General features: G+C 31.5%; 1 protein-coding gene across 1 annotated transcript; it reads left to right on the forward strand.

Moving 5' to 3' along the window:
* Positions 1–24,838, forward strand: gata5 (GATA binding protein 5). Its single transcript, XM_061985386.2, has 7 exons — positions 1–246; positions 345–984; positions 15,108–15,277; positions 17,905–18,033; positions 21,066–21,150; positions 21,253–21,344; positions 24,388–24,838. Exons 2-7 carry the CDS (start codon positions 393–395, stop codon positions 24,502–24,504), a joined length of 1,185 nt encoding a protein of 394 aa, XP_061841370.1. The 5' UTR covers positions 1–246; positions 345–392; the 3' UTR covers positions 24,505–24,838.
* Positions 24,839–26,485: the final 1,647 nt, after the last annotated feature.

Genomic DNA, 26,485 nt, shown 5'->3' on the forward strand with positions numbered 1-26,485 from the left:
TCAGTGATTATCGGCGAGGCTCCCGCGTTATCTCCGATATCTGCGCAGGGAAGGCGAGGCGGGGGGGTGCGCGCGCACATAGCGCGGTTTCAAACCTGGACTATTTTTTTATTTTTTTAAAGGACTAAAAACTTGTATTTTCTCCGTTTTTGGAGGTTTCGGGTGCAGGACTTTCCTCGCGTGGATCCGTCTGAGCCTCTTGTCAGGTGACTTCTGGAGCTGGTGTTTGCGTGTCTGCCTTATCTGGTGAGATCAATCACTCCTTCCTTGTCTCGCGTGTTTTATTGGTGTGCGTGATGGCAATGATGACCTTTTTAAAACATGCATGTTGTGTCTTCTTCCAGGATGCAGGAGCGCCCTAAAAACGTGTTTTCCTCCACTCCAACTGAAAGATGTACCAAAGCCTCACCTTGTCCTCCAGCCAGTCAGCTTACACGCACGACACGGGGAATTACATGCCCCCCTCGGCCAACTCCCCGGTCTACGTGCCCACGGCGAGAGTCCCCACCATGCTGCCCTACCTGCAGACCTGCGAGCCGCCTCACCAACCCCACGGTCTCGGTGCCCACCACCACCACCACCACCACCTCCACCACCTCCACCACGGCTGGGCGCAGGGCGCCGGCGGCACCGACGCCCCGTCATTCGCCGGCCCCGCCAGCCCTCACCCTACGCACGGCTTCTCCTACTCTCACAGCCCGCCTTCCCCGCAGCAGCAGCAGCAGCCGCCGCCGACTCTGAGCGCCAGCGCGGGCCGAGATGCGGCCTACCAGGGCCCGCTTGTGCTCGGAAACGGTGCCCGTGCCGCGGAGCAGCTCGGCGGCGCTCTGGTTCGCTCGATGACCGGCGGGTCATACGCCGGACCGTACGCCTACATGAGCCCGGAGATGGCGACCTCCTCCTGGACGCCGGGACCCTTCGAGAGCGGGGTGATGAGCCTGCAAGGCCGCCAAGGAGGCATGACTGCGCGGCTTTCCAGTCTGGGTAGGCCCGCTACCTTCCACACGGATAATGAATGGTCAATATTAATTAAGAATATTATAACAATAATTATAAACACGATTTAATGTAAGTGAATTGGCTTTATTTTTCATTTATTAATCAGTAATAGCATGTTATTGACATATTTCTCAGTATGTTCAATGTATATATATATATATATATATATATATATGTATGTATATATATATATATATATATATATATATATATATATATATATATATATATATATATATATATATATATATTAGGCCTTCACCAAGATAATTGTTTATATTTATTATTCAATCATTTGCATATTCAATATTACAGGATATATATATTTTAATTGAATGTGTTTTAGTAAACTACATCACATAGTGAGAGCAGTTCCTTATATTTTGGTAACAGGAGAAGGGCAAAAAAATAAAAAATAAAAATAATTATATATATATATATATATATATATATATATATATATATATATATATATATATATATATATATGTATGTATATAGTACAGTTATTGTAATATGATGTGTGTGTAAATATATATATATATATATATATATATATATATATATATATATATATATTAGGCCTTCACCAAGATAATTGTTTATATTTATTATTCAATCATTTGCATATTCAATATTACAGGATATATATATTTTAATTGAATGTGTTTTAGTAAACTACATCACATAGTGAGAGCAGTTCCTTATATTTTGGTAACAGGAGAAGGGCAAAAAAATAAAAAATAAAAATAATTATATATATATATATATATATATATATATATATATATATATATATATATATATATATATATGTATGTATATAGTACAGTTATTGTAATATGATGTGTGTGTAAATATATATATATATATATATATATATATATATATATATATATATATATATTAGGCCTTCACCAAGATAATTGTTTATATTTATTATTCAATCATTTGCATATTCAATATTACAGGATATATATATTTTAATTGAATGTGTTTTAGTAAACTACATCACATAGTGAGAGCAGTTCCTTATATTTTGGTAACAGGAGAAGGGCAAAAAAATAAAAAATAAAAATAATTATATATATATATATATATATATATATATATATATATATGTATGTATATAGTACAGTTATTGTAATATGATGTGTGTGTAAATATATATATATATATATATATATATATATATATATATATATATATATATATATATATATATATATATATATATATATATATATATATATATATATATATATATATATATATATATAAATTGTTTCCCTATTTGATATAATAGTTGGTTCATTTTTTGTGGATTTTTCACATAAATTAGTATTCTATCGACGACACTGCTAAAAAAAAAACTGTAGATTTGACTGTATATCTGGGAAAATTATGTCCGTTTGTTTTTTACTGATTTATCATTTTTGATAATGAGTTTTTAAATTTAAACCTGAAATGAATATTATTCCTCACACATCTGCTGATTTATATGCAACCCGACAAGTCAGCAGCCATGATTGAATCAAAGTCTTTTAAAACAATTTAGACCAAGACAATACACATTCCTGCAGAAAGATAACAAACAAAAAAAAAGGACAAACAATCAATTAAAATGTTAATCTAATCCCGGGAGCAACAGTGCAGCTTGGATTGAAGGCCTCAATACACACAAGAGCGCCATTGTCCCGCAGCCCGACCATCAGGGACACTTATCACCTGCACTGTGATCCAGCACTCACCTCAAACGTCTCCAGAATGAAATACTGGAGTAGTGTTGTCATTGTTGTTTGTGTTCACTTAATTCTCGCCAAATACGGCACTAAAATACAAAATACTTATAATTACTTATAGCCTGTTGGATAAAATACTAAATAAGGTTTGCATGAATAGATAAAAACACCAAAACAAACACTTTCAGGGAAAAAAACACATATATTGCAATTCTATGGCTACCTGTTTAGTCGCCGTGTCAGTTTATATACATATATAAACTGGGTAACGTTTATCATCAAGTACATTTAAGTACTTGTGACAAGGCTAAAATAATTATAATAAAATGATAACTTGTCCAAATTAAGTCATTGGAGATGCAAAATTGTTGCAATTCCACTGCTACCCATTTAGTCATATGTTCATTTAAAAACTGTATGGTAAAAAAATAATAATAATAATACAAAAAATATATATATATGTACACTAGACAACAATGCCTCTGATAAAAATAGTAACATGATTAATTGAGGTAAGTATACATTGATTAAAAGAAACAAAAACTTCCAAACAAAAAGTTTAATAGGGATTGAACGCATGAATTGCAATTCGACAGCTACCCGTTTAGTCGCTGCTCAGTTTAATCTCACTATTGGGCAAAGTTTATCATCAAGTGCATTTAAGTACGTGTGACAAGGCTAAACAAAGTATAAGAAAATAATCATTTGTCTAAATTAAGTAATTGGAGATGTAAAATTGTTGCAATTCCACTGCTACCCTTTTAGTCTTATGTTCATTTAAAGCTCATATGACAAAAAAAAAATAAAAAAAAATATGTACACTAGACAACAATGCCTCTGATAAAAATAGTAACGTTATTAATTGAGGTAAGTATAAATTGATTAAAAGAAACAAAAACTTCCAAAACAAAAAGTTTAAAAGGGATTGAACGCATGAATTGCAATTCGACAGCTACCCATTTAGTCGCCTGGTCAGTTTAAGCTCACTATTGGGCAACGTTTATCATCAAATGCATTCAAGTACTTGTGACAAGGTTAAAACAATTATAATGAAATGATAACTTGTCTAAATTAAGTCATTGGAGATGCAACATTGTTGCAATTCCACTGCTACCCCTTTAGTCATATGCTCATTTAAAGCTCATATGACAAAAAACTAAACAAAACGAAATATGTACACTAGACAACAATGCCTCTGATAAAAACAGTAACGTGATTAATTGAGGGAAGTCTAATTGATGAAAAGAAACAAAAACTGCCAAACAAAAAGTTTAAAAAGGATTGAACGCATGAATTACAATTTGACAGCTACCCGTTTAGTCGCCTGGTCAGTTTAAGCTCACCATTGGACAAAGTTTATCATCAAGTGCATTTAAGTACTCGTGACAAGGCTAAACAAATTATAATTAAATGATAACTTGTCTGAATTGAGTCATTGGAGATGCAAAATTGTTGCAATTCCACTGCTACCCCTTTAGTCATATGTTCATTTAAAGCCCATATGGCAAAAAAAAACAAAAAACGTATGTACACTAGACAACAATGCCTCTGATACAAATAGTAATGTGATTAATGAAGGTAGGGAAGGTAGGTATAAATGGATTAAAAGAAACAAACACTTCCAAACAAAAAGTTTAAAAGGGATTGCACACATGAATTGCAATTCCACTGCTACCCGTTTAGCTGTCTGGTCAGTTTAAGCTCACTATTGGACAAAGTTTATCATCAAATGCATTTAAGGCTAAAAAAAATATAATAAAATGATAACTTGTCTAAATTAGGTCATTGGAGATGCAAACGTGTTGCAATTCCACTGCTACCCCTTTAGTCATATGTTCATTTAAAGCTCATATGGCAAAAAACACAACTGAATGTAATATGTACACTAGACACCAATGCCTCTGATAGAAATAGTAATATTATTGATTGAGTTAAGTATCAATCGATCGAAAAAAAACATCAAAACACAAACTTTAAAAGAGATTGAACGCCAGAATTGGAATTGGACAGCTACCCGTTTAGTCCCTTGGTCAGTTTACGCTCACTATTGGGTAAAGTGTATCATCAAATGCATTTAAGTACATGTGACAAGGCTAAAACATTTCTAATAAAATTACTTAACGACATTTGGTCATTGGAACTGCAAAATTGTTGCAATACCACTGCTACCCCTTTAGTCGTCTGTTCATTTAAAACTCATGTGGCAATAAACAAAATATGTACACCAAACTAAAATGTCTCTGATAAAAATAGTAATGTAATTAATTGAGGTAAGTGATAAAATAAAAAAGATTGAACGCATGAATTGGAATTGGACAGCTACCTGTTTAGTCACATTGTCAGCTTAAGCTCACTATTGGGCAAAGTTTATCATCAAATGTATTTAAGTACATGTGACAAGGCTAAAATATTTCTAATAAAATGACAACTTGACTAAATTACGTCATTAACACTGCAAAGTTGTTGCAATTCCACTCTTACCCCTTTAGTCGTCTGTTCTTTTAAAACTCATTTGGAAATAAACAAAATATGTACTAGAATACAATGTCTCTGATAAAAACAGTAATGTGATTATTTGAGGTAAGTATAAATTGATTTTAAAAAAACAAAAACAAAATAAAAACCACCTGAACAAAAACTTTAAAAGAGATTGAACGCCATAATTGGAATTGGACAGCTACCTGCTTAGTCGCCTGTTCATTTAAAGCCTGTTTGGCAAAAAAAACCTAACTAAATATGTACACTAGACAACAATGCCTCTGATAAAAAATAGTAATGTGATTAATTGAGGTAAGTATGAATTGATTAAAAGAAACAAAAACTTCCAATCAAAAAGCTTAAAAGGGATTGAACGCATGAATTGCAATTCGACACCTACCCGTTTAGTCGCCTGGTCAGTTTTAGTTCACTATTGGGAAAAGTTTATCATCAAATGCATTTAAGTACTCGTGACAAGGCTAAAAAAAATTATAATAAAAATATAACTTTTCTAAAATAAGTCATTGGAGATGCAAAATTGTTGCAATTCCACTGCTACCCCTTTAGTCATATGTTCATTTAAAGCTCATATGGCAAAAAACAAAACAAAACAAAATATGTACACTAGACAACAATGCCTCTGAAAAAAATAGTAATGTGATTAATTGAGTTAAGTATAAATCGATAGAAAAAAACACCAAAACAAAAAGTTTAAAAGAGATTGAACGCCTGAATTGGAATTCGACAGCTACCCGTTTAATCCCCTGGTCAGTTTAAGCTCACTATTGGGCAAAGTTTATCATCAAATGTATTTAAGTACATGTGACAAAGCTAAAAAATTTCGAATAAAATAACTTAACGACATTGGGTCATTGGAACTGCAAAATTGTTGCAATTCCACTGCTACCCCTTTAGTCGTCTGTTCATTTAAAACTCATGTGGCAATAAACAAAATATGTACACTAGACTAAAATGACTCTGATAAAAACAATAATGTGACTGAATGAGATAAGAGAAATGGATTAAAAACACTAAAACAAACAATTTGTAAGGGAAAAAGTGCATTGATTGGAATTCGAATTCGACAGCTACCCGTTTAGTCGCCTAGTCAGTTTAAGCTCACTATTGTGTAAAAGTTATCATCAAATAGATCAAATCCACCAAAACAAACAGTTTAGAAAGTTAGAAAGGACAGAATGCATAAATTGGAATTTTACAGCTGCCCTTTTAGTCCCCTATTCAGTTAAGCTCACGATTCCGCAAAGTGTACCATCAAATGCATTTAGGTTCTCGTACCAAGGCTAAAATCCTTCTAATAAAATGATAACTTGATGCATAAAATGATACATCAATTACAATTCTACCGCTACCCCTTTAGTCGTCTTTTCAGTTAAATGGGGGGGCCAAAAAACATAGGTAGGGCCAAAAAACAATTGTCAGATATATTGAAGTACTTATGCCGACATTGAAATTATTTTTAGTGAAAAACAGACTTTGCCAAACGAGTTAAGAACAGACTGATGAAAGCAGTTTAGAAAAGATAAACACATACACTGCAATTTGACAGCTACCCGTTTAATCGCCTATTCATTTGAAGCTATGTGAAGTGTATCATTAAATTCCTTTAAGTACAGGTACAGAGGCTAAAATACTCCCAACAAAATGGTAACTTCAATAAATTAGGTCATTGGAACTAATAAAATACTCAAATTGCAATTGTCCTGCAAAAATTGTCCTGCAAAAACAATATGTGAACTAGACTGATAAAAATAGTAACGTGACTAAATGGGGTCAGTATAAATTGATAAAAACACCCGCCAAAAAAAGGTAAGAAGGGATAGAACGCATACATTGCAATTTGACAGCTACCTGTTTAGTCACCTTGTCAGTTTAAACTCACTATTGTGTGAAAGTTATCGTCAAATGCATTTAAGTACTGATGCTAAGGCTAAAATATTTCTATAAAATAATAACTTGACTAAAGTAGGTCACTGGAACTTCAAAATTGTTGCAATTCTACTGCTACCCCTTTAGTCCACACATACGTTAGAATTCTATAGATGCCCGTTTAGTCGCCTATTTAGTTTAAGCTCATGATTCAGCAAAGTTTAGCATCAAATCCATTTAAGCCAAGGCTAAAGTCTTTTCAAATAATACCCAACTATCTGATTCATGATAAAATAATTGTATTTTACCTACCTTACGACCAGATAGGTATGACATCCATCCAACTGTCTGGTGCGTAGTAAAGACATTTGTTTAAACCTACCTGTTGACAAGATAGTTATGAGGTCTAGCTAACTATCTGATCCATACTACCACAAGATAGGTATGACATTTATACAACTATCTAATCTATAATAAATACACTGTAACAAAAAAAGTATGACATTTGTTCAACTATGTGATTTAGAATAAATACATTGTGATTAGTTAGGTGTGACATCTATCCAACTCTCTGATATTTGAAAAATAAATTGTATTTTACCTACCTTCCGACTAGATAGGTATGACATCCATCCAACTGTCTGGTGTGTAGTAAATAAGTTGTTTTAAACCTATACCTTATGACTAGATAGGTATGACGTCTAGCTAACAATCTGATCCATAATATAGAAATTACGACCCTGGGAGGGACAAGCGGTAGAAATCGGATGGATAGATGGATTTGACCTACACTCCGACTAGATAGGTATGACATATATCCAACCATCTGATACATAATACATATATTGTGACAATAAATACAAATTATGTAACTATCTGATTCAGATGAAATACAATGTGACTAAATAGGTGTGACATCTAGCTAAATCTCTGATACTTTTTTTTCCCTACCTTCTCACTAGATAGGTATGGCATTCATCCAACTGTCTGGTGTGTGGTAAAACAATTGTTTTAAACCTACTTTATGACTAGATAGGTATGACATTAAAGCTACAGTCGTGGTCAAAAGTGTACATACACTTGTAAAGAACATAATGTCATGGCTGTCTTGAGTTTCAAATAATTTCTACAACTCTTATTTTGTTGTGATAGAGTGATTGGAGCACATACTTGTTGGTCACAAAAACATTCATGAAGTTTGGTTCTTTTATGTATTTATTATGGGTCGACTGAATATGTGAGCAAATCTGCTGGGTCAAAAGTATACATACAGCAATGTTAATATTTGCTTACATGTCCCTTGGCAAGTTTCACTGCAATAAGACGCTTTTGGTAGCCATCCACAAGCTTCTGCTTGAATTTTTGACCACTCCTATTGACAACATTGGTGCAGTTCAGCTAAATGTGTTGGTTTTCTGACATGGACTTGTTTCTTCAGCATTGTCCACACGTTTAAGTCAGGACTTTGGGAAGGTCATTCTAAAACCTTCATTCTAGCCTGATTTAGCCATTCCTTTACCACTTTTGATGTGTGTTTGGGGTCATTGTCCTGTTGGAACACCAAACTGCGCTCAAGACCCAACCTCCGGACTGATGATTTTAGCTTGTCCTGAAGAATTTGGAGGTAATCCTCCTTTTTCATTGTCCCATTTAAAGCACCAGTTCCATTGGCAGCAAAACAGGCCCAGAGCATAATACTACCACCACCACCATGCTTGACTGTAGGCCTGGTGTTCCTGGGATTGAAGGCCTCACCTTTTTTCCTCCAAACATATTGCTGGGTATTGTGGCCAAACAGTTCAATTTTTGTTTCATCTGACCACAGAACTTTCCTCCAGAAGGTCGTATCTTTGTCCATGTGATGTCAGATGAAACAAAAATTTAGCTGTTTGGCCACAATATAGGAAATGCATTTTACCTACCCTCCGACGAGATAGGTATGACGTCTATCCAACTATCTGATGTATTACTGATAAATTGTGACTAGATAGGCATAACATCTATTCAACTATCTGATCTATAATACATACATTGTGACTAGATAAGTGTGACATCTATCCAACTATCTGATCTATAATGCATACATTGTAACTAGATAGGTATGACATATATCCAACTATCTGATATATAATTAATCAATTGTGACTAGATAGGTGTGACATCTATCCAACTATCTGATCTACAATAAATACATTGTGGCTAGATAAGTGTGACATATATCCAACTATCTGATCTATAATAAATACATTGTGACTAGATAGGTATGACATATATCCAACTGTCTGATCTACAATTAATCAATTGTGACTAAATAGGTATGACACCTATCCAACTATCTGATCTATAATAAATACATTGCGGCTAGATAGGTAGGACATCTATCCAGCTATCTGATCTATGATTAATTGTGACTGGATAGGTATGACATCTATCCAACTATCTGATCTATGATTAATTGTGACTAGATAGGTATGACATCTCTGATCCATAATGATGACATATTATTAACCTTATACCTTCTGACTAAATAGTTGTATGACTTCTATCTAACTATCTGATCTATAACAATTGTGACTAGATAGGTATGACATCTATCCGACTCTGATCCATAATGATGACGTATTATTAACCCGATACCTTCCGACTAAATAGGTGTATGACTTGTATCCAACTATGTGATTCATAGTAAAAAAAAAAAGTTAATATTTTAAATCTTTGACCTACCTTCCAACTAGATAGGTATGCACGTGCACGTACACACACACTATTAAAAGCATGCACGTGCACGTCCGCCATGGGAATGTTGGCACAATTTAGTGCCAGGAGTCCGTGGCGTGTGTCACATGTGAGATGGATTGAAGAAGACCTCTGTATCTTTGTCGGGTGATAACAGCCTGACCCCTGCACCCCCCGACTAGTCGGCCTCCTTGCTGCAGGGTTTGATCTTTGGCCATCACATGACTCAGGGAAGGAGGGGTTGTCGCTCTCAATTCAAGCCCAGCTTCTGGTGACGGAGTGGACCCTAACCTGACCTTTATTGGTTCTTCACCAACTCGACCACTTCTCCCTTCGCAAGCCCGAGGCCTCCGCTGCCCAACACATCAGGGGGAGGAGAAGGAGAGGCGGCAGGCACACACTTGTAGGACATGATCCCCTAAAACAACACAACAAAGAAGATTGTGAGCTGTATTGATTTCACAAAAATACTCTTCAGTTTATTAACCAGTCATCCATTTTCTATACCACTTATCATCTGCAGGTTTACGTGTGAGCTGGAGAATATATCAGCTGACTTCAAGTGAGAGGCGGGGTTACCTTTATTTTACTTATTTTGTTTTATTTTTATTTTTATTTTTATTTTTATTTTTATTTTTATTTTTATTTTATTTTATTTTATTTTATTTTATTTTATTTCATTATAATATCCATCCATCCATTTTCTACCGCTTATTCCTTTCGGGGTTGCGGGGGGCGCTGGAGCCTATCTCAGCTACAATCGGGCGGAAGGCAGGGTACACCCTGGACAAGTCGCCACCTCATCACAGGGCCAACACAGATAGACAGACAACATTCACACTCACATTCACACACTAGGGCCAATTTAGTGTTGCCAATCAACCTATCCCCAGGTGCATGTCTTTGGAGGTGGGAGCAGATGCACTAACCCCTCTTCCACCGTGCTGCCAAATAATATCTAATTTTATTTTATTTTATTTTATTTTATTTTATTTTATTTATTCATGTTGCTTTATTTAAAAAATAATAATAATTCGATTGTAATTTTCCATATGGATTTGTCGGACAATAAAGTAATCAAATTGAATTAGTCTTTGTCAGAAATATTTTATTTATTTGATTTGATTTGATTCATCCACGTGCATTGGTTTTGAAGAAACAAGAATTGTATTTAATTATCCCACAGTATCAAATATATATCATTGATTTAGATTTTTTTTAAATGTCCACTCATATCCTTTTTTAGAAGAACATTTTGATAAAATTTTAGATTAATTGAATTAATCTGTGTCAGAACATTTTCATTTTAAATATGTCTATCTATATGTATTTTATCCATGCAAATGCAACAATAATTTAATTGAATGTAATTATTTTTGTTCGGCATCAATACATACCGGTACTTTATTTTATTTATTTATGGATTTGTATTTATTGATTTGATTCGTTTTATTTGGTTACATTTTATTTTGTTTTGTTTTATGCCATTTAATTTAATCTTATTTTCCCACACTTGCATCAGTAGCAGAAAAAATAAAACAATAACATTTGAAAAAATAAAAAATTCCACGTCAGAAGATGATTTCAATACATTTGAACTGTATTGAATTAATCTGTCCCAATAAAACAAAAATTAAAAAAAATTATATATATATATATATATATATATATATATATATATATATATATAAATTTTTTTTTTTTACAAAACATTATATATATATATATATATATATATATATATATATATATATATATATATATGTATGTATGTATATATATATATATATATATATATATATATATATATATATATATATATATATATATATATATATATATATATATATATAATATTTTGTAATTGTTTTTTGGGGGGAAAAAAAGTATATATATATATATATATATATATATATATATATATATATATATATATATATATATATATATATATATATATGTGTATATATTTTTTATTTGTATTTTTATTTTTTTGAGACAGATTATTTCAATACAAAATAATAATCCATCCATTCATCCATTTTCTACCGCTTATTCCCTTTGGGGTCGCGGGGGGCGCTGGAGCCTATCTCAGCTACAATCGGGCGGAAGGCGGGGTACACCCTGGACAAGTCGCCACCTCATCGCAGGGCCAACACAGATAGACAGACAACATTCACACTCACATTCAAACATTAGGGCCAATTTAGTGTTGCCAATCAACCATGTCTTTGGAGGTGGGAGGAAGCCAGAGTACTCGGAGGGAACCCGTATATATATATATATATATATATATATATATATATATATATATATATATATATATATATATATATATATATATATATATATATATATACAGGGACGTGCACATGATTATAGAGGGGAAGGGGCTCAAAGTCAGAAAAGGGCAGGAAATTTTTTTTTGGTCCTTTACACAATATGGAAATTAATGTAAAATTAAATTTGCTAATAGGAAGCTAACTCCTTAGCTGTGTGTCCTTTGTAGGTAAAAGTGATTGCCATTTCTTTTGTGTCAACAAATTATTGTCATAATGAGTTAATTCACATTATCATAGGCTTGGAAGACATGAAAAGCAACACAAAACTGGTTTATTATTAGGCTATTTATTGTTAAAGATAAGCACTTTAATATTGAACATTGAACAGTGCAACATGAACTTTGAAAAAGAATACAAAAATAAATACCCAAATGGAAAAAACTTCAATGTGAAAAGCTGTCCTTCTTCCCTTAACTTGATGAAAACACCATCAAGTTGTAACTTATGGTCTTTCTCACTTAATGCTCAGACTAAACAACTGAAACGCAATACAGGCCCAAAAATATGGACCAGGGGCCAGTAGAGGGCTGTAGAATGGAGGCCACCCATACCCAAATATGCTCCTCAATGTAAATTCAGGGCTTCCATGGTGCTAGTACTTGGTTTTAGCCATGCATTAAGAGGTTTGCTACCCTTAGCTGCTTCCTGGCGCTCCTTCTCCTTCCTTTTCTGTATCCTTTCTTTTTTTGGCATTGTGCTACAGGCATAATCAACATGAATCAAGTTTAAATACAGATGGTAATATTCCTAACAGATAACCTACATCTTATATCCCCAGAATTCTGAAATTATTATTATTAATAATAATAATAATAATAATTATTATTATTATTATTATTATTATTATTATCATTATTATTCTTATTATTATTGTTATTATTATCATTATTATTATTATTATTATTTTGTTAACCCACACAGTAATAGCAAAGTCACAATAAACTTTATATCTAAACCTCTACTGTGAGAGAAATGTGATCCGCCGTAAACACAGTGCATTTTATTTTGAAAATCAACCCGATGTTTTATTTTGTATTTTATACACTACTTCCTGTCCCGCACGATCAGCTCTGCTCTGTGCGGAAATGATGTGCCGTGCTCAATTGAAGCGCCGTGCTCCGACGTCCGGCAAAAACAGAAGCTGACACATTGAATAATAGAATAAAACAGCGTTTTTCTGAAATATTACCCATATTAAATGCTGAATAAGTGGACGGCGACTAGACCATAACTCACAGGTTCAAGTTGCTCCACTGTCACGTGACGTCTCCTCAGGGGCGCACTTGGCTCTCTCTCCTCTCACTTACTCACTCACTCGCCCTCTCTCTCTCTCTCTGGCGGAAGCGGCAGGCTCAAACAACCCGGTATTACAAGAAAACGTGGAGTTTTTGTACCGCTGTTTTTTTTCCATCCCTGACAGGAATTTATTAATGTTATTTAAAGAAAAGAAAAAACACAAAAAAACACACACACACACACACACAGGCAGAGGGCACTTTTTAAGACGAGTCAAAAAAGGGCAGGGGCTCAAGCACCCATAGGGCCCTATGTGTGCACGTGCCTGTATATATATATATATATATATATATATATATATATATATATATATATATATATATATATATATATATATCTGTATATATATATATATATATATATATATATATATATATATATATATATATATATATATATATATATATGTATATATATATATATATATATATATATATATATATATCAATAAAAAATAATAATAAATAATACAATTTAAAAATATGTATTTTTCCACATCAGAAGATAATTTAAATACATGTTAACTTTATTGAGTTAATCTGTTTAAAAAAAATAAAAACAGATCAAATTAAAAAAATTAAATAAAAAATTAAATTAAAAAAAATATATATATTTGTATATTTGTATATATATATATATATATATATATATATATATATATATATATATATATATATATATATATATATATATATATTTATTTATATATATATATTTATTTATATATATATTTATATATATATATTTTTTAATATATATATATATATTTATATATATATATATATATATATATATATTTATTTTTTTTTATATATATATATATATATATATTTATATATATATATATATATATATATATGTATTAATTTTTTTAATTTGATCTGTTTTTATTTTTTTACACAGATTAACTCAATAAAGTTAACATGTATTTAAATTATCTTCTGATGTGGAAAAATACATATTTTTAAATTGTATTATTTATTATTATTTTTTATTGAATTAATCTGTCTCAAAAAAAAACATGTATAATATATATATATATAAAAATATGTATTTTTCCACATCATAAGATAATTTAAATACATGTTAACTTTATTGAGTTAATCTGTGTAAAAAAAATAAAAACAGATCAAATTAAAAAAATTAAATAAAAAATTAAATTATAAAAAATATATATATTTGTATATTTGTATATATATATATATTTATATATATATATATATATTTTTTTATATATATATATTTATATATATATTTTTTTAATATATATATATATATATATATATTTTTTTTTTTTTTTAAATATATATATATATATATATGTATTAATTTTTTTAATTTGATCTGTTTTTATTTTTTTACACAGATTAACTCAATAAAGTTAACATGTATTTAAATTATCTTCTGATGTGGAAAAATACATATTTTTTAATTTTATTATTTATTATTATTTTTTATTGAATTAATCCGTCTCAAAAAAAAACATGTATAATATATATATATATATATATATATATATATATATATATATATATATATATATATATATATATATATATATATATTATCAATTCAATTTATTATTATAATTTGGTTGTATTTAAAAGTGTTCCATCTCTGCATTCAGACCTGGTGGAGGACATGGCCGCCGAGGGCAGGGAGTGCGTCAACTGCGGCTCCATCTCCACGCCGCTGTGGCGCCGTGATGGTACTGGACACTACCTGTGCAACGCCTGCGGTCTCTACCACAAGATGAACGGCATCAACAGGCCGCTCATCAAACCACAGAAAAGGCTGGTAATAAAATCATTTTTTCTTTCAAAATAAAAGTCTGTTTACGCAGGTATGTTTGTGCAGAATGACACTTTATTGCTTGCTGTGCAAACATTGGACTGGTTATGACTACATCAAGAAATATACTTTATAGTATGGAGAGAAAAAAGTACTATATTAATATGAAATGTACATTGTAGTTTAAATGGTTACAATATTTATTTATTTACTCATTTTAGTAATGAAAGTGTGTGGCAACAAAATCTAAAGAAACGTTTGAAATATAATTTCCACAATTAAACATGAGGGGTTTAAATACTTACCAATTATCACTATTATTATTATTATTATTATTATTATTATTATTATTATTATTATTATTATTATTAGTAGTAGTAGTATTAGTAATACTATTACAGTTGCTATTATTACCGTTGTTGTTATTAATAATAGTAATAGTATTATTATTGTCATTTTTGTATTATTATCATTAGTTATTATCAGTATCATTAGTAATAATAGTAGTTGTGGTTTCTTCACCAATAATTAATTAATTAATTCCAATTTGCAGATTTATTATAATCAAAATGAATAATTATACAGGTATATAAGTATTGTAAATTAATATACTGAGGGTTAATAATTTTTTCGTCAATATTGTTTTAAGAAAAAAACATGCCTGGCCTTAACACTTTGATGTGGGCAATATGTACCTTGGTTTGACAAAAAACTAAATAAATAAAAAATAATATTATAAATAAATGGTTTTTAGTTTAATTAATTTTTCATTTTAAAAAAAAAATATACATATATTTTTAAATTTTTCATTCAATTGTGTTCAATTTGTTCCATTTAATATTTCGTGGGGGGCAATATGTACCTTGGTTTGACTAAAAATGTAAAAAAATATCAATACATATACGGTAGATTTTTTTTTAAATGTATGTTTTTAATTTCATCAACTTTTGTTTATAAAAAAAAATCGAAATTTTTCGCTCCGATTTATTCTATTTGTTTCATTTAATTTGTCATATTTTTTAATTATTATTACAAAATTTTAAGAATACAGTTTTGCAAAATGTGTTATTACATTATTTTTCGTGTGTGTCAATATTATTGATGAAAAGAATATGCCTGACCTAAACACTTTGTTGGGGGCAATATGTATACATCAATACATTTTAAAATTTTAAATTCATATTTTTAATTAAATTTTTTTTTTTTTTTTAAATGTTTTTATTTCGACATTTTCCATTTAAATTTGTTCTATTCTATTCATTACTTTAAAAAAATTGTTACAAAATTCACTGAATACATTTTTGAAAAGTACGTTATTACATCATTTGTAATTATTTAATCTTTTTCTGTGTGTGTTAATATTATTTATGAAAATAATATGCCTGGCCAAAACACGTTGTTGGGGCAATATGTACCTTCGTTTGACAAACATTTTCTTTAACTAACTTTTCATTTATTTTTTTTACTTTTTTATTTTGACATTTTTCATTCAAATTCATTACATTGAATTTGGCATATGTTTTTAAGTAATTTTACAAAATTCAATGAATAAATTTTTGCAAAATACGTTATCACATCATTTTTGTGTGTGCCAATATTATTTGTGAAAATAATGATAGGGACAATATGTACCTTGGTTTGACAAAATAAAACATAAAAAAATTAAATTAAACAAAAAAAACCCAATACGTTTTAATATTTTGAATACATTTTTTTTAATGTAATACATTTTTCATTAATTTTGTAAAGTTTTTTATTTTTACATTTTTCATTCAAATTCATTCTATTCAATCCATTTAATTTGGCATTTTTTAATTATTATTTTAAAAAAATCCAAAGAATACCGTTTTGCGAAATATGTTATTACATTACATTTAATTAATTCCTCATTTATTTTTTTAAGTTTTTTTATTTTGACATTTTTCATTAAAATTAATTTCATTTCATTTTTTGTGCATGTCAATACAATTGATGAAAATAATATGATGATATACGATGAAATAAGATGAAAATAATATGCTTGGCCTAAACAAATAACATTGATAGGGGACACAAATTCAAAAATGTTAAAAACGATATAATGTAATGAATTTTTCATGTATTTTTAAAAGTTTATTATTCAAATTTATTTTATCCGTTCCATTTAAATTGGCATATTTTACTATCCCAAAATTCAATAACATCATTTCATACCATCTGCTTTGATGCTAGAAAATTGTGACATGGAAGCACTGAACTATTTTTACCTTAAAAAAAATAAAAAAAATCAACTAAGGATGCAAACTGTCTCCAATCTGCTTGTTTGCTGTTCAAAACAAAAATGGCTGCTTGTGTAGAGCAGCTGGGCTTGACCTGCAGGGACTTTGCCCTCAGATTGTGTGCAACAAAACAGCAAAATAATCATAATTTATGCTGCTGTGTCAAAGCCTGTCCAACTAATGACTCATTAGCTATTTTCACATGGCAGCTGCAATAATTTATCCTTGCCAGTCTTGTGCTGACATCCTGTGATTCTTTTCCCCCTCCCGGAGTCTGAGGCGATCTCTGCCTTTAGGAGCCGAGCCATACAGAAACAAAACAAACCAAAAAAAACAGTCCGACAGTTTTTTGTTTCTTTGGTTTGGTTTTTACAGCAAACCACGTCCCGCCGGGCCGGCCTGTGCTGCACCAACTGTCACACCAGCACCACCACGCTGTGGAGGCGCAACGCTGAGGGAGAACCCGTGTGCAACGCCTGTGGCCTCTACATGAAGCTGCACGGGGTACGTAAAACAAGAGTTCAACACTTATCTGGTGAGTTTCCTGTCTCAAAAGTGGCAACAAGTTACCAAAAAAGCAGCACTTCATTGACCCGCTTAAGCAATTCCGGTAATAGTCCGAGTCCAGAATCAGTAGTTGCGCTCTTTTGCCTTTTGCTTTGGTTTGGGACTTTTTCTGTGGAGTTTTGTACCACTTTTAGGTATTTCTATTATCCAGTTCTCAGAGTGTTTCATCCATTCATTCATAATTTCCATAATCAAAAACCAGTTGGACGCTTGGTACTGAGTCGGTTTGGTCAAATTCCAAGTCATTCAACAACCATGAATTTCTAAGACCACATTAAAACATTTTTAAATAATCCTCAAGGAAACTGGAACAACTTGGAAGTCGACCAGAAAACCCTCGGAATTCGAAAACTCTGGACAAACCGAAAATTACAAGTAATTCAACAACATTTGAAAGAGAATCCTCAAAGAAACTGTGACAAGACGGAACAAAGAGTCCAAGTCCATTTTCATACTCAGTCGGTTTGCTTTGCTGAGCCACTATTAGGTTCTCCTATTATCCAGTTCTCCGAGTTTTCCATCTATTCATTCATTTCCATAATAAAACAAAAACAGTTGGATGCTTGGTACTCAGTGGGTTTGGTCAAATTCCAACTCTTTCAACAACCATTAATTTCTAAGACCACATCAAAAAATTGTATAAAAATCTTTAATGAATGGGACAGAAATGGAATAACGTGGTTATCAACTTAACCAGATTTCCCATCCATTCATTCATCCTCACATTCAAACCAACACGGAACTCGACCAGAAAACCCTCGCATTTCGAAAACACAGGACAAACCGAAAATTCCAAGTCATTCAACAACATTTGAAAGAGAATCCTCTTTGAGTTTTCCTTCCATTCATTTATCTCCATAATCAAAAACCAGTTGGACGCTTGGTATTCAGTGGGTTTGGTCAAATTCCAACTCTTTTAACAACCATGACATCCTAAGACCACATCAAAAAATTTAATAAGAATCCTCAAAAAATGGGGCATGAATGGAATAACGTGGTAATCAACTTACCCAGATTTCCCATCCATTCATTCATCCTCGCAATCAAAGACCAGTTAGACCCTGGTACATAGTCAGTTTGCTTTGCTGAAGAACTCGGAACTCGACCAGAAAACCCTCGAATTTCGAAAACACAGGACAAACCAAATATTCCAAGTCATCCGACAACATTTGAAAGAGAATCCTCAAAGAAACTGTGACAAGACGTAACAAAATGTCCAAGTCCAATGCCATACTCAGTCGGTTTGGTTTGTTGAACCACTAATAGGTTCTCCTGTTATCCCGTTCTCCGAGTGTTCCATCCATTCATTCATTTCCATAATCATTAAACCAGTTGGATGTTTGGTACTCAGTGGGTTTGATCAAATTCCAAGTCATTCAATAACCATGAATTTCTAAGACCACATTAAAAAATTGAATAAGAATCTTCCAAAAAAAAGTGGGGCAGGAATTGAAGAACGCGGTTATTAACTTACCCAGATTTCCCATCCATTCATTCATCCTCACAGTCAAAGACCAGTTAGACCCTGGTACTTAGTCAGCTTGCTTTGCTGAACAACTCGGAACTCAACCAGAAAACCCTCGGATTTCGAAAACACAGAACAAACTGAAAATTCCAAGTCATCCAACAAAATTTGAAAGAGAATCCTCAAAGAAACTATGACAAGACGGAACAATGAGTCCAATCTTTTCGTTTGCAGCATGGGTTTTTTGGGGGTGAAATTTTGCATTATTTGTGTGTTTGCTCCAAAAGACAAAGTTTTCTTTGACAAAAACGGCATAAAACAACAACAAAAAAACTTTAAAAATCGAAAAAAATTATAGTCAACAGATAGATCTGAAGTTGATTTAGAAACTTAAGTGTTAAAAGTAATAAAAATAATAATAAAGCACAGTATGACTTATTTTAAACACCTTTATGAGTGGGGACCTTTTGGATCCCCAAGAATTTTAGTATTTTTTTAAAATTATTATTCTTTTTTTAAACTGTCTTTGCTTAAAAAATATAAAAATGAAATAAAAATCTAATTATTTCACATCAAATATTTCACTTTTAAATATTCTGGGGGAAAATGTTGCATTGTTTGTGTGTTTGCTCCAAAAAACTAAGTTGTCTTTGACAAAAACAGCATAAACAACAAAAATGTTTAAAGAAAATTAAATAAAAAGGTAAAATTGACAGATAGACCTGAAAGTGATTTAGAGACTTAAGTGTTAAAAGTCAAACATAAATAAATAAATAAAGTACAGTATGACTTATTTTAAACACTTTAATGGTGGGGACCTTTTGGATCCCCAAGAATTTTAGGAGTTTTTTTTTATAAAAAAATGTTTTTAAACTGTCATTGCTTAAAAAAAAATAATGAAATAAAAATCCAATGACATCACATCAAATATTCCACTTTCAAATACTTTGGGGGGAAATATTGCATTTTTGTGTTTGCTCCAAAAAACAAAGTTTTCTTTGACAAAAACGGCACAAAACAACAACAAAAAACTTTAAAACAACAACAACAACAACAACAACAAACGTATAATCGCTGATAGACCTAAAGTTGATTTAGAGACTTAAATGTTAAAAGTAAAATAAATAAATAAAATACAGTATGACTTATTTTAAACACGTTTATGAGTGGGGACCTTGGGTTAGGGTTAGGGTTAGGGTTAGGGTTAGGGTTAGGGTTAGGGTTAGGGTTAGGGTTAGGGTTAGGGTTAGGGGGTTAGGGTTAGGGTTAGGGTTAGGGTTAGGGTTAGGGTTGGGTTAGGGTTAGGGTTAAAACCCTAACCCTAACCCTAACCCTAACCCTAACCCTAACCCTAACCCTAACCCTAACCCTAGGGTTAGGTTAGGGTTAACCCTAACCCTAACCCTAACCCTAACCCTAACCCTAACCCTAACCCTAACCCTAACCCTAACCCTAACCCAAACATTCCCCTGAGGTGTGTTCCTGACATGTTGCACCTGTGCAGGTGGCCCGGCCTCTGGCCATGAAGAAAGAAAGTATACAGACCAGGAAGCGCAAGCCCAAGATGGCCAAGAACAAATCGGCCACAGGTGAGGCGAAACGAGCGCACCTCCAACTAAACATCCACAAAATGTGTCTATTGGTAGAACATTTAAATAAACATGTTTGTTGTTGTTGTTGTTGATGTTTAGGGGCGTCGACCACCTCTGGCTGCAGCTCGCCCTCGTCAGAGCACACCTCCACCGTCAAGCGGGAACCCAGCCTGACCCTGTCGCCCTACCAGGTAAAGAGTCTGTGGGCACACCAACCAGGAAGTAGTCCAAAAAACTGACCTCATGCTACAGGGGGTGTCCAAAGCCACATGGACTAAAAGAGCAAAAAGGTCAAATGTAAGAAAAAAAAGTGATATTTTACCTTAAAACTGTCATTGCTCGAAAAATAATAATGAATCAAAATCGAGGTTGTTATGAATTATTGACATATTTATTGACTTTTGAATATTTCGGGGTGATTTTGTTGCATATTTTGTGTGTTTGCTATAAAAACAAAAAATTGATTTGATTTGATAAAAAGGGCAAAACAACAACAACAAAAAACACCTAAAACATTTTTTTTTATAATCGACAGATAGAGCTGAAGAGTTTTTTTTATAATTATTTTTTCTTAAAACTGTCATTGCTTAAAAGAACAAGAATGAAATACAAATCTAATTACTTCACATCAAATATTCCACTTATAAATATGTTTTGGGGAAATGTTGCATTGTTTGTGTGTTTGCTCCAAAAAAATGTTTTAAAATTTACAAAAACGGCATATAACAAAAACAACAAATTAAATTTGAATAAAAAAATAAAAAATAAAAATAATAATAATAATAATAAAAATGTTTTATATATATATATATATATATATATATATATATATATATATATATATATATATATATATATATATATATATATATATATATATATATATATCAATCGACAGATAGAGCTGCAGTTGATTTAGAGACTTAAGCATTAAAAGTAAAAGAAAAATCCCCAAATTATAAAATAAACTACAGTATGAATTATTTTAAACACACTTTTATGAGTGGGGACCTTCTGGAACCCCAAGAATTAAACTGTCATTGCTTTTTTTTTTTTTAAATGAAATGAAAACCAATGCTGCGTTTTTGTTTTTTTACCTTAAAACGGTCATTGCTCGAAAAATAAAAATGAATCAAAATCGACGTTGTTATGAATTATTGACATATTTATTGACTTTTGAATAATTTGGGGTGAAATTGTTGCATATTTTTGTGTGTTTGCCATAAAAACAAAGTTTGATTTGATAAAAAGGGCATAAATGAAACAAAACAAAACCCACAGAAAAAAACAAACAAATAGAGCTGTAGAAATTTAAGTGTTACAATTACAAAAACAAACGAAGAAAATGTACAGTATGGCTAATTTTTAACGCTTTTATGAGTGTGGCCCTTTTGTATAGTAGTTTCTTATTATTTTTTTAAACATTGCTTATAAATAAAAATGAAATAAAATCAATGTTGTTATGAATTATTGACTTATTGAAGGTTCCAATTACTTCACATCAAATATTACACTTTTTTATGTGGGATAATATTGCAAGGTTTTCTTTGACAAAAAGGGCGTAGCACAAACAAAAACAATTTTTTTTTAAATATAATCGACAGATAGATCTGAAGTTGATCTGGAGATTTAAGCGTTAAAAAGTGTTTGAAAAAAATGTACGACTTATTTGAAACACTTTTCTTTGATTGTGACGTTTATAATTTCCAAAATGTTTTTGTAAGAAATTTCATTTCTTTGATCCCCAAGAATTTTAGTAGTTTTTTTATTAATTAATTAATGAATTAATAAATAATTTATTTTTTTAAACTGTCATTGCTTAAAAATATACAAATGAAATAAAAATCCAAATTATTTCACATCAAATATTTCACTTTTAAATACGTTTTGGGGAAATGTTGCATTGTTTGTGTTTTTGCTCCAAAAAACAACGTTTTCTTTGACAAAAACGGCTAAAACTTAAAAAATAGAAAAAACCTATAATGACAGATAGACCTGAAGTTGATTTAGAAACTTAAGTGTTAAAATAAAAAATAAAAAATACATTTAAAAAAAGGTACAGTATGACTTATTTTAAACACTTTTATGAGTGGGGACCTTTTGGATCCCCAAGAATTTTAGTAGTTGTTTTGTTTATTATTATATATTTTTTAAACTCAAATGAGAAGAAAATCCAATGACTTCACATCAAATATTCCACTTTTAAATATTTTTTGGGGGAAATATTGCATTGTTTGTGTGTTTGCTCCCCAAAAAAATAAATGTTCTTTGACAAAAACGGCATAAAACAACAAGAATAAAACTTAAAAAATAGAAAAAACATATAATCAACAGATACATCTGAAGCTGATTAAGAAACTTAAGTGTTAAAAATAAAAAATAAATAAACTACAGTATGACTTATTTTAAACACTTTTATGAGAGGGGACCTTTTGGATCCCCAAGAATTTTAGTATTTAAAAAAAACAAATTATTGTTTTTTTAAACGGTCATTGCTTAAAAATATAAAAATAAAATGGAAATCCAATTACTTCACATGAAATATTTCACTTTTAAATATTTGTGGGTGAAAATATTGCATATTTTGTGTTTTTGCCTTAAAAAGTTGTATAATAAAAATAAAAATGACCTTATATCGGCAGACATAAAGTTGATGTCAAGCAGTGATTCTCAAACGGTGCTCCATGCAGTTGTACGCCAAATAATCCCTTCATTGAATATTCAAACACAGTGTTACTGTTCAAACTGTGTGTCATGTCACAGTGACTGAAAATATGAAATATACTCGTTAAATAAAACCTCTATCTTGTTTTTAATGAATACTTAGACCTACTACGCTACCGTATGTTTCTCATTACTGTGGTACTTGGAGTGTTTTCTGAGATGCAAACAGTTTTAGAACCACTGGTCTAAAGATGTAATATTCATGTATGACTTATAAATAACGTTTTTATGACTGAGAACCATCTGAGACCAAACTTGAAGAGTTAAAAAAAAAAAAATGAAATATTGTTTTTTGAAATGAAAAATATCAAAATGACAACCCTTTCTCACAACTAATTAGCATTGGCATTATCAGCTGTGGCTGTAGGCAAGCCCCGGTGTGGTATTTTATTGGCTCTACAAGGTAGTATCAAGAGTGGTCTCTATTTACGTTTGCCCCCCCGGCGCTCTTGCAACATTGGTTGTAACGACCCTAACCCTTTGTTTCTCGCTGACCTTTGCCCTCCGCAGCCGTGCAGCCAGTTGAACGCCACGCCGCCGCACGTGGACATCAAATACGAGGACTACGTCTTCGCGCCGGCGTCCATGGCCGCACAGAACTCCTGGTGCGCTCTTTCCCAAGCGTGACTGAGGGGCCCCACCCTTGACGTATGAGGGGCTCCCAGGGGACCACGCCGAGGATTCATTGGTTTGTTTTGTCGTCTCATCGACGACACGTGGATGATTAACTTTTATGGACGCATTATTGATGTTGCCATAAGGGCCCTCAGCTTGTGCCGCGGCCATGTTGGCGAGTGACCTCGACGCCAAGGTCATGTGAGCAAGTGATTCGGGCGAGAAGGATTGTGAAAGTGCAATGGCTCGGGTTTTTTTATGTATAGTGAAATAATTGTGGTGTAATTTTATTTGTTTTTAAGGAGGAAAACAACGTTCTTCTTGGACTATTTATTATTCAAATGAAGGAATGCAATAAAGATCTCATTTCATGTCCAAAAATTGTTCAAAGTATTTGTTTGAAATCATGGAAAAAGTTTTTTTTCATTGACTGAAACAAACAAGCAAAAAAGATTCTTGAAATTAAATATATTTTTTTGTATATCAAACCAGCTTTAGGACATATTTGACATATTATAAAAAACACAATATTAAATCAATCAATCAATCAATGTTTATTTATATAGCCCTAAATCACAAGTGTCTCAAAGGGCTGATGTGTGTTTGTCTTAATTAATTTTCTAGCAAAAAAACAGTGAACTATATTAATAAATTGTAATTTAAGGCATTATATTTACAATAGTTAAAATATAAATGTCATATTTAAAAAAAAAATTTTTTGAAATTAAATTAATTTCTTAAACTGTTTTTTAATTGTTGATTAAATATTCTATGTTTTTATTAATTTGTTTAAATTGTGTTAATTGATTTATATAATGTTATAATATAATAACGGTATAATATTTTAACTAATGATGATTATATTATTATGTATTATTTATACTATAAATCTATGTATTCACATGAAATGAACAGTTCTACAAGAATAAAATTCAAAATATGTATGATTATTTCCTAAATATGAAAATATATATATATTTATTTGTAATAATTTTTAGTTAAAAAAATAGTGAATTCATGCTGGCATTTTTGTAGAAAAACTAATTATTGAGGTACTTAATGAAAAATGTTTTTTTTTTCTATTAAAACATCTTTTAAAGTGGTTTATAATTATTGCTTAATAAATTACATTGTTTTTATTATGGTCACTCACTTGTTGCTTGGATTATACGTTATCATAATATATGTCAATTGTTATAAATAATGATGATTATATTGTGATATATTATTTATAGTATTAATCTACATGTTCACATGAAATTAAAAGTGTTAAATGAATACAATTTGATTCACTCATATTCAAAATAAATATGATTATTTCCTGAATATAAAACAAAAAGTAATACAATTTTTTTTTTTAAATCATTTTTGTTAATAGAAATAATAGCTACTTCATGCTGGCATTTTTGTAGAAAAACTATTTATTGAAGTACTTTGGGAAAAATGTTCTAAATATATATACATTTTTAACAGTACTGTAAGTAATGTCAATAAATATGACATCATATAATAATGTCATCAATTAATATGACATCATATAATAATGTGTCATCAATAAATATGACATCATTTGGATCCATATTTGAGTTCATTAGTTCATTGTGTGTGGGTGTGTGTGTGTGTGCGTGTGTGTGTGTGTGTGTGTGTGTGTGTGTGTGTGCGCGCGTGTGTGTGTGCGTGTACGTGTGTGCGTGTGTGTGTTAGTGTGTGTGTGTGTGTGTACGTGTGTGCGCGTGTGTGTGTGTATGTGTGTGTGCGTGTGTGAGTGTGTGTGTGTGTGTGTGTGTGTGTGTGTGTGTGTGTGTGTGTGTGTGAGTGTGTTTGTGCGTGTGTGTGTGTGTGTCCAAAGGTTGTGTTCCAACTGTTTTATGGCACCAAGTGGTGTCTGCAAGCAGGATGGAGTCAACAACAAAGTGATCTTAGTGCCGACTCGGCGACACGCAGGCGACGCCATGGCAACAACAGCCACTCATTTTATGGCAGCACCTCCTCA

This window comes from Nerophis lumbriciformis, linkage group LG23 (assembly GCF_033978685.3).
Source record: "Nerophis lumbriciformis linkage group LG23, RoL_Nlum_v2.1, whole genome shotgun sequence".
In the NCBI taxonomy this organism is placed as follows: domain Eukaryota; kingdom Metazoa; phylum Chordata; class Actinopteri; order Syngnathiformes; family Syngnathidae; genus Nerophis; species Nerophis lumbriciformis.

Coding starts and splice junctions, on each gene's coding strand:
- gata5 (XM_061985386.2), top strand. CDS start 393: ATGTACCAAAGCCTCACCTTGTCCTCCAGCCAGTCAGCTTACACGCAC. Junction 15,278..17,904: donor TCAAACCACAGAAAAGGCTG/GTAATAAAATCA, acceptor TGGTTTTTACAG/CAAACCACGTCCCGCCGGGC. Junction 18,034..21,065: donor TCTACATGAAGCTGCACGGG/GTACGTAAAACA, acceptor GCACCTGTGCAG/GTGGCCCGGCCTCTGGCCAT.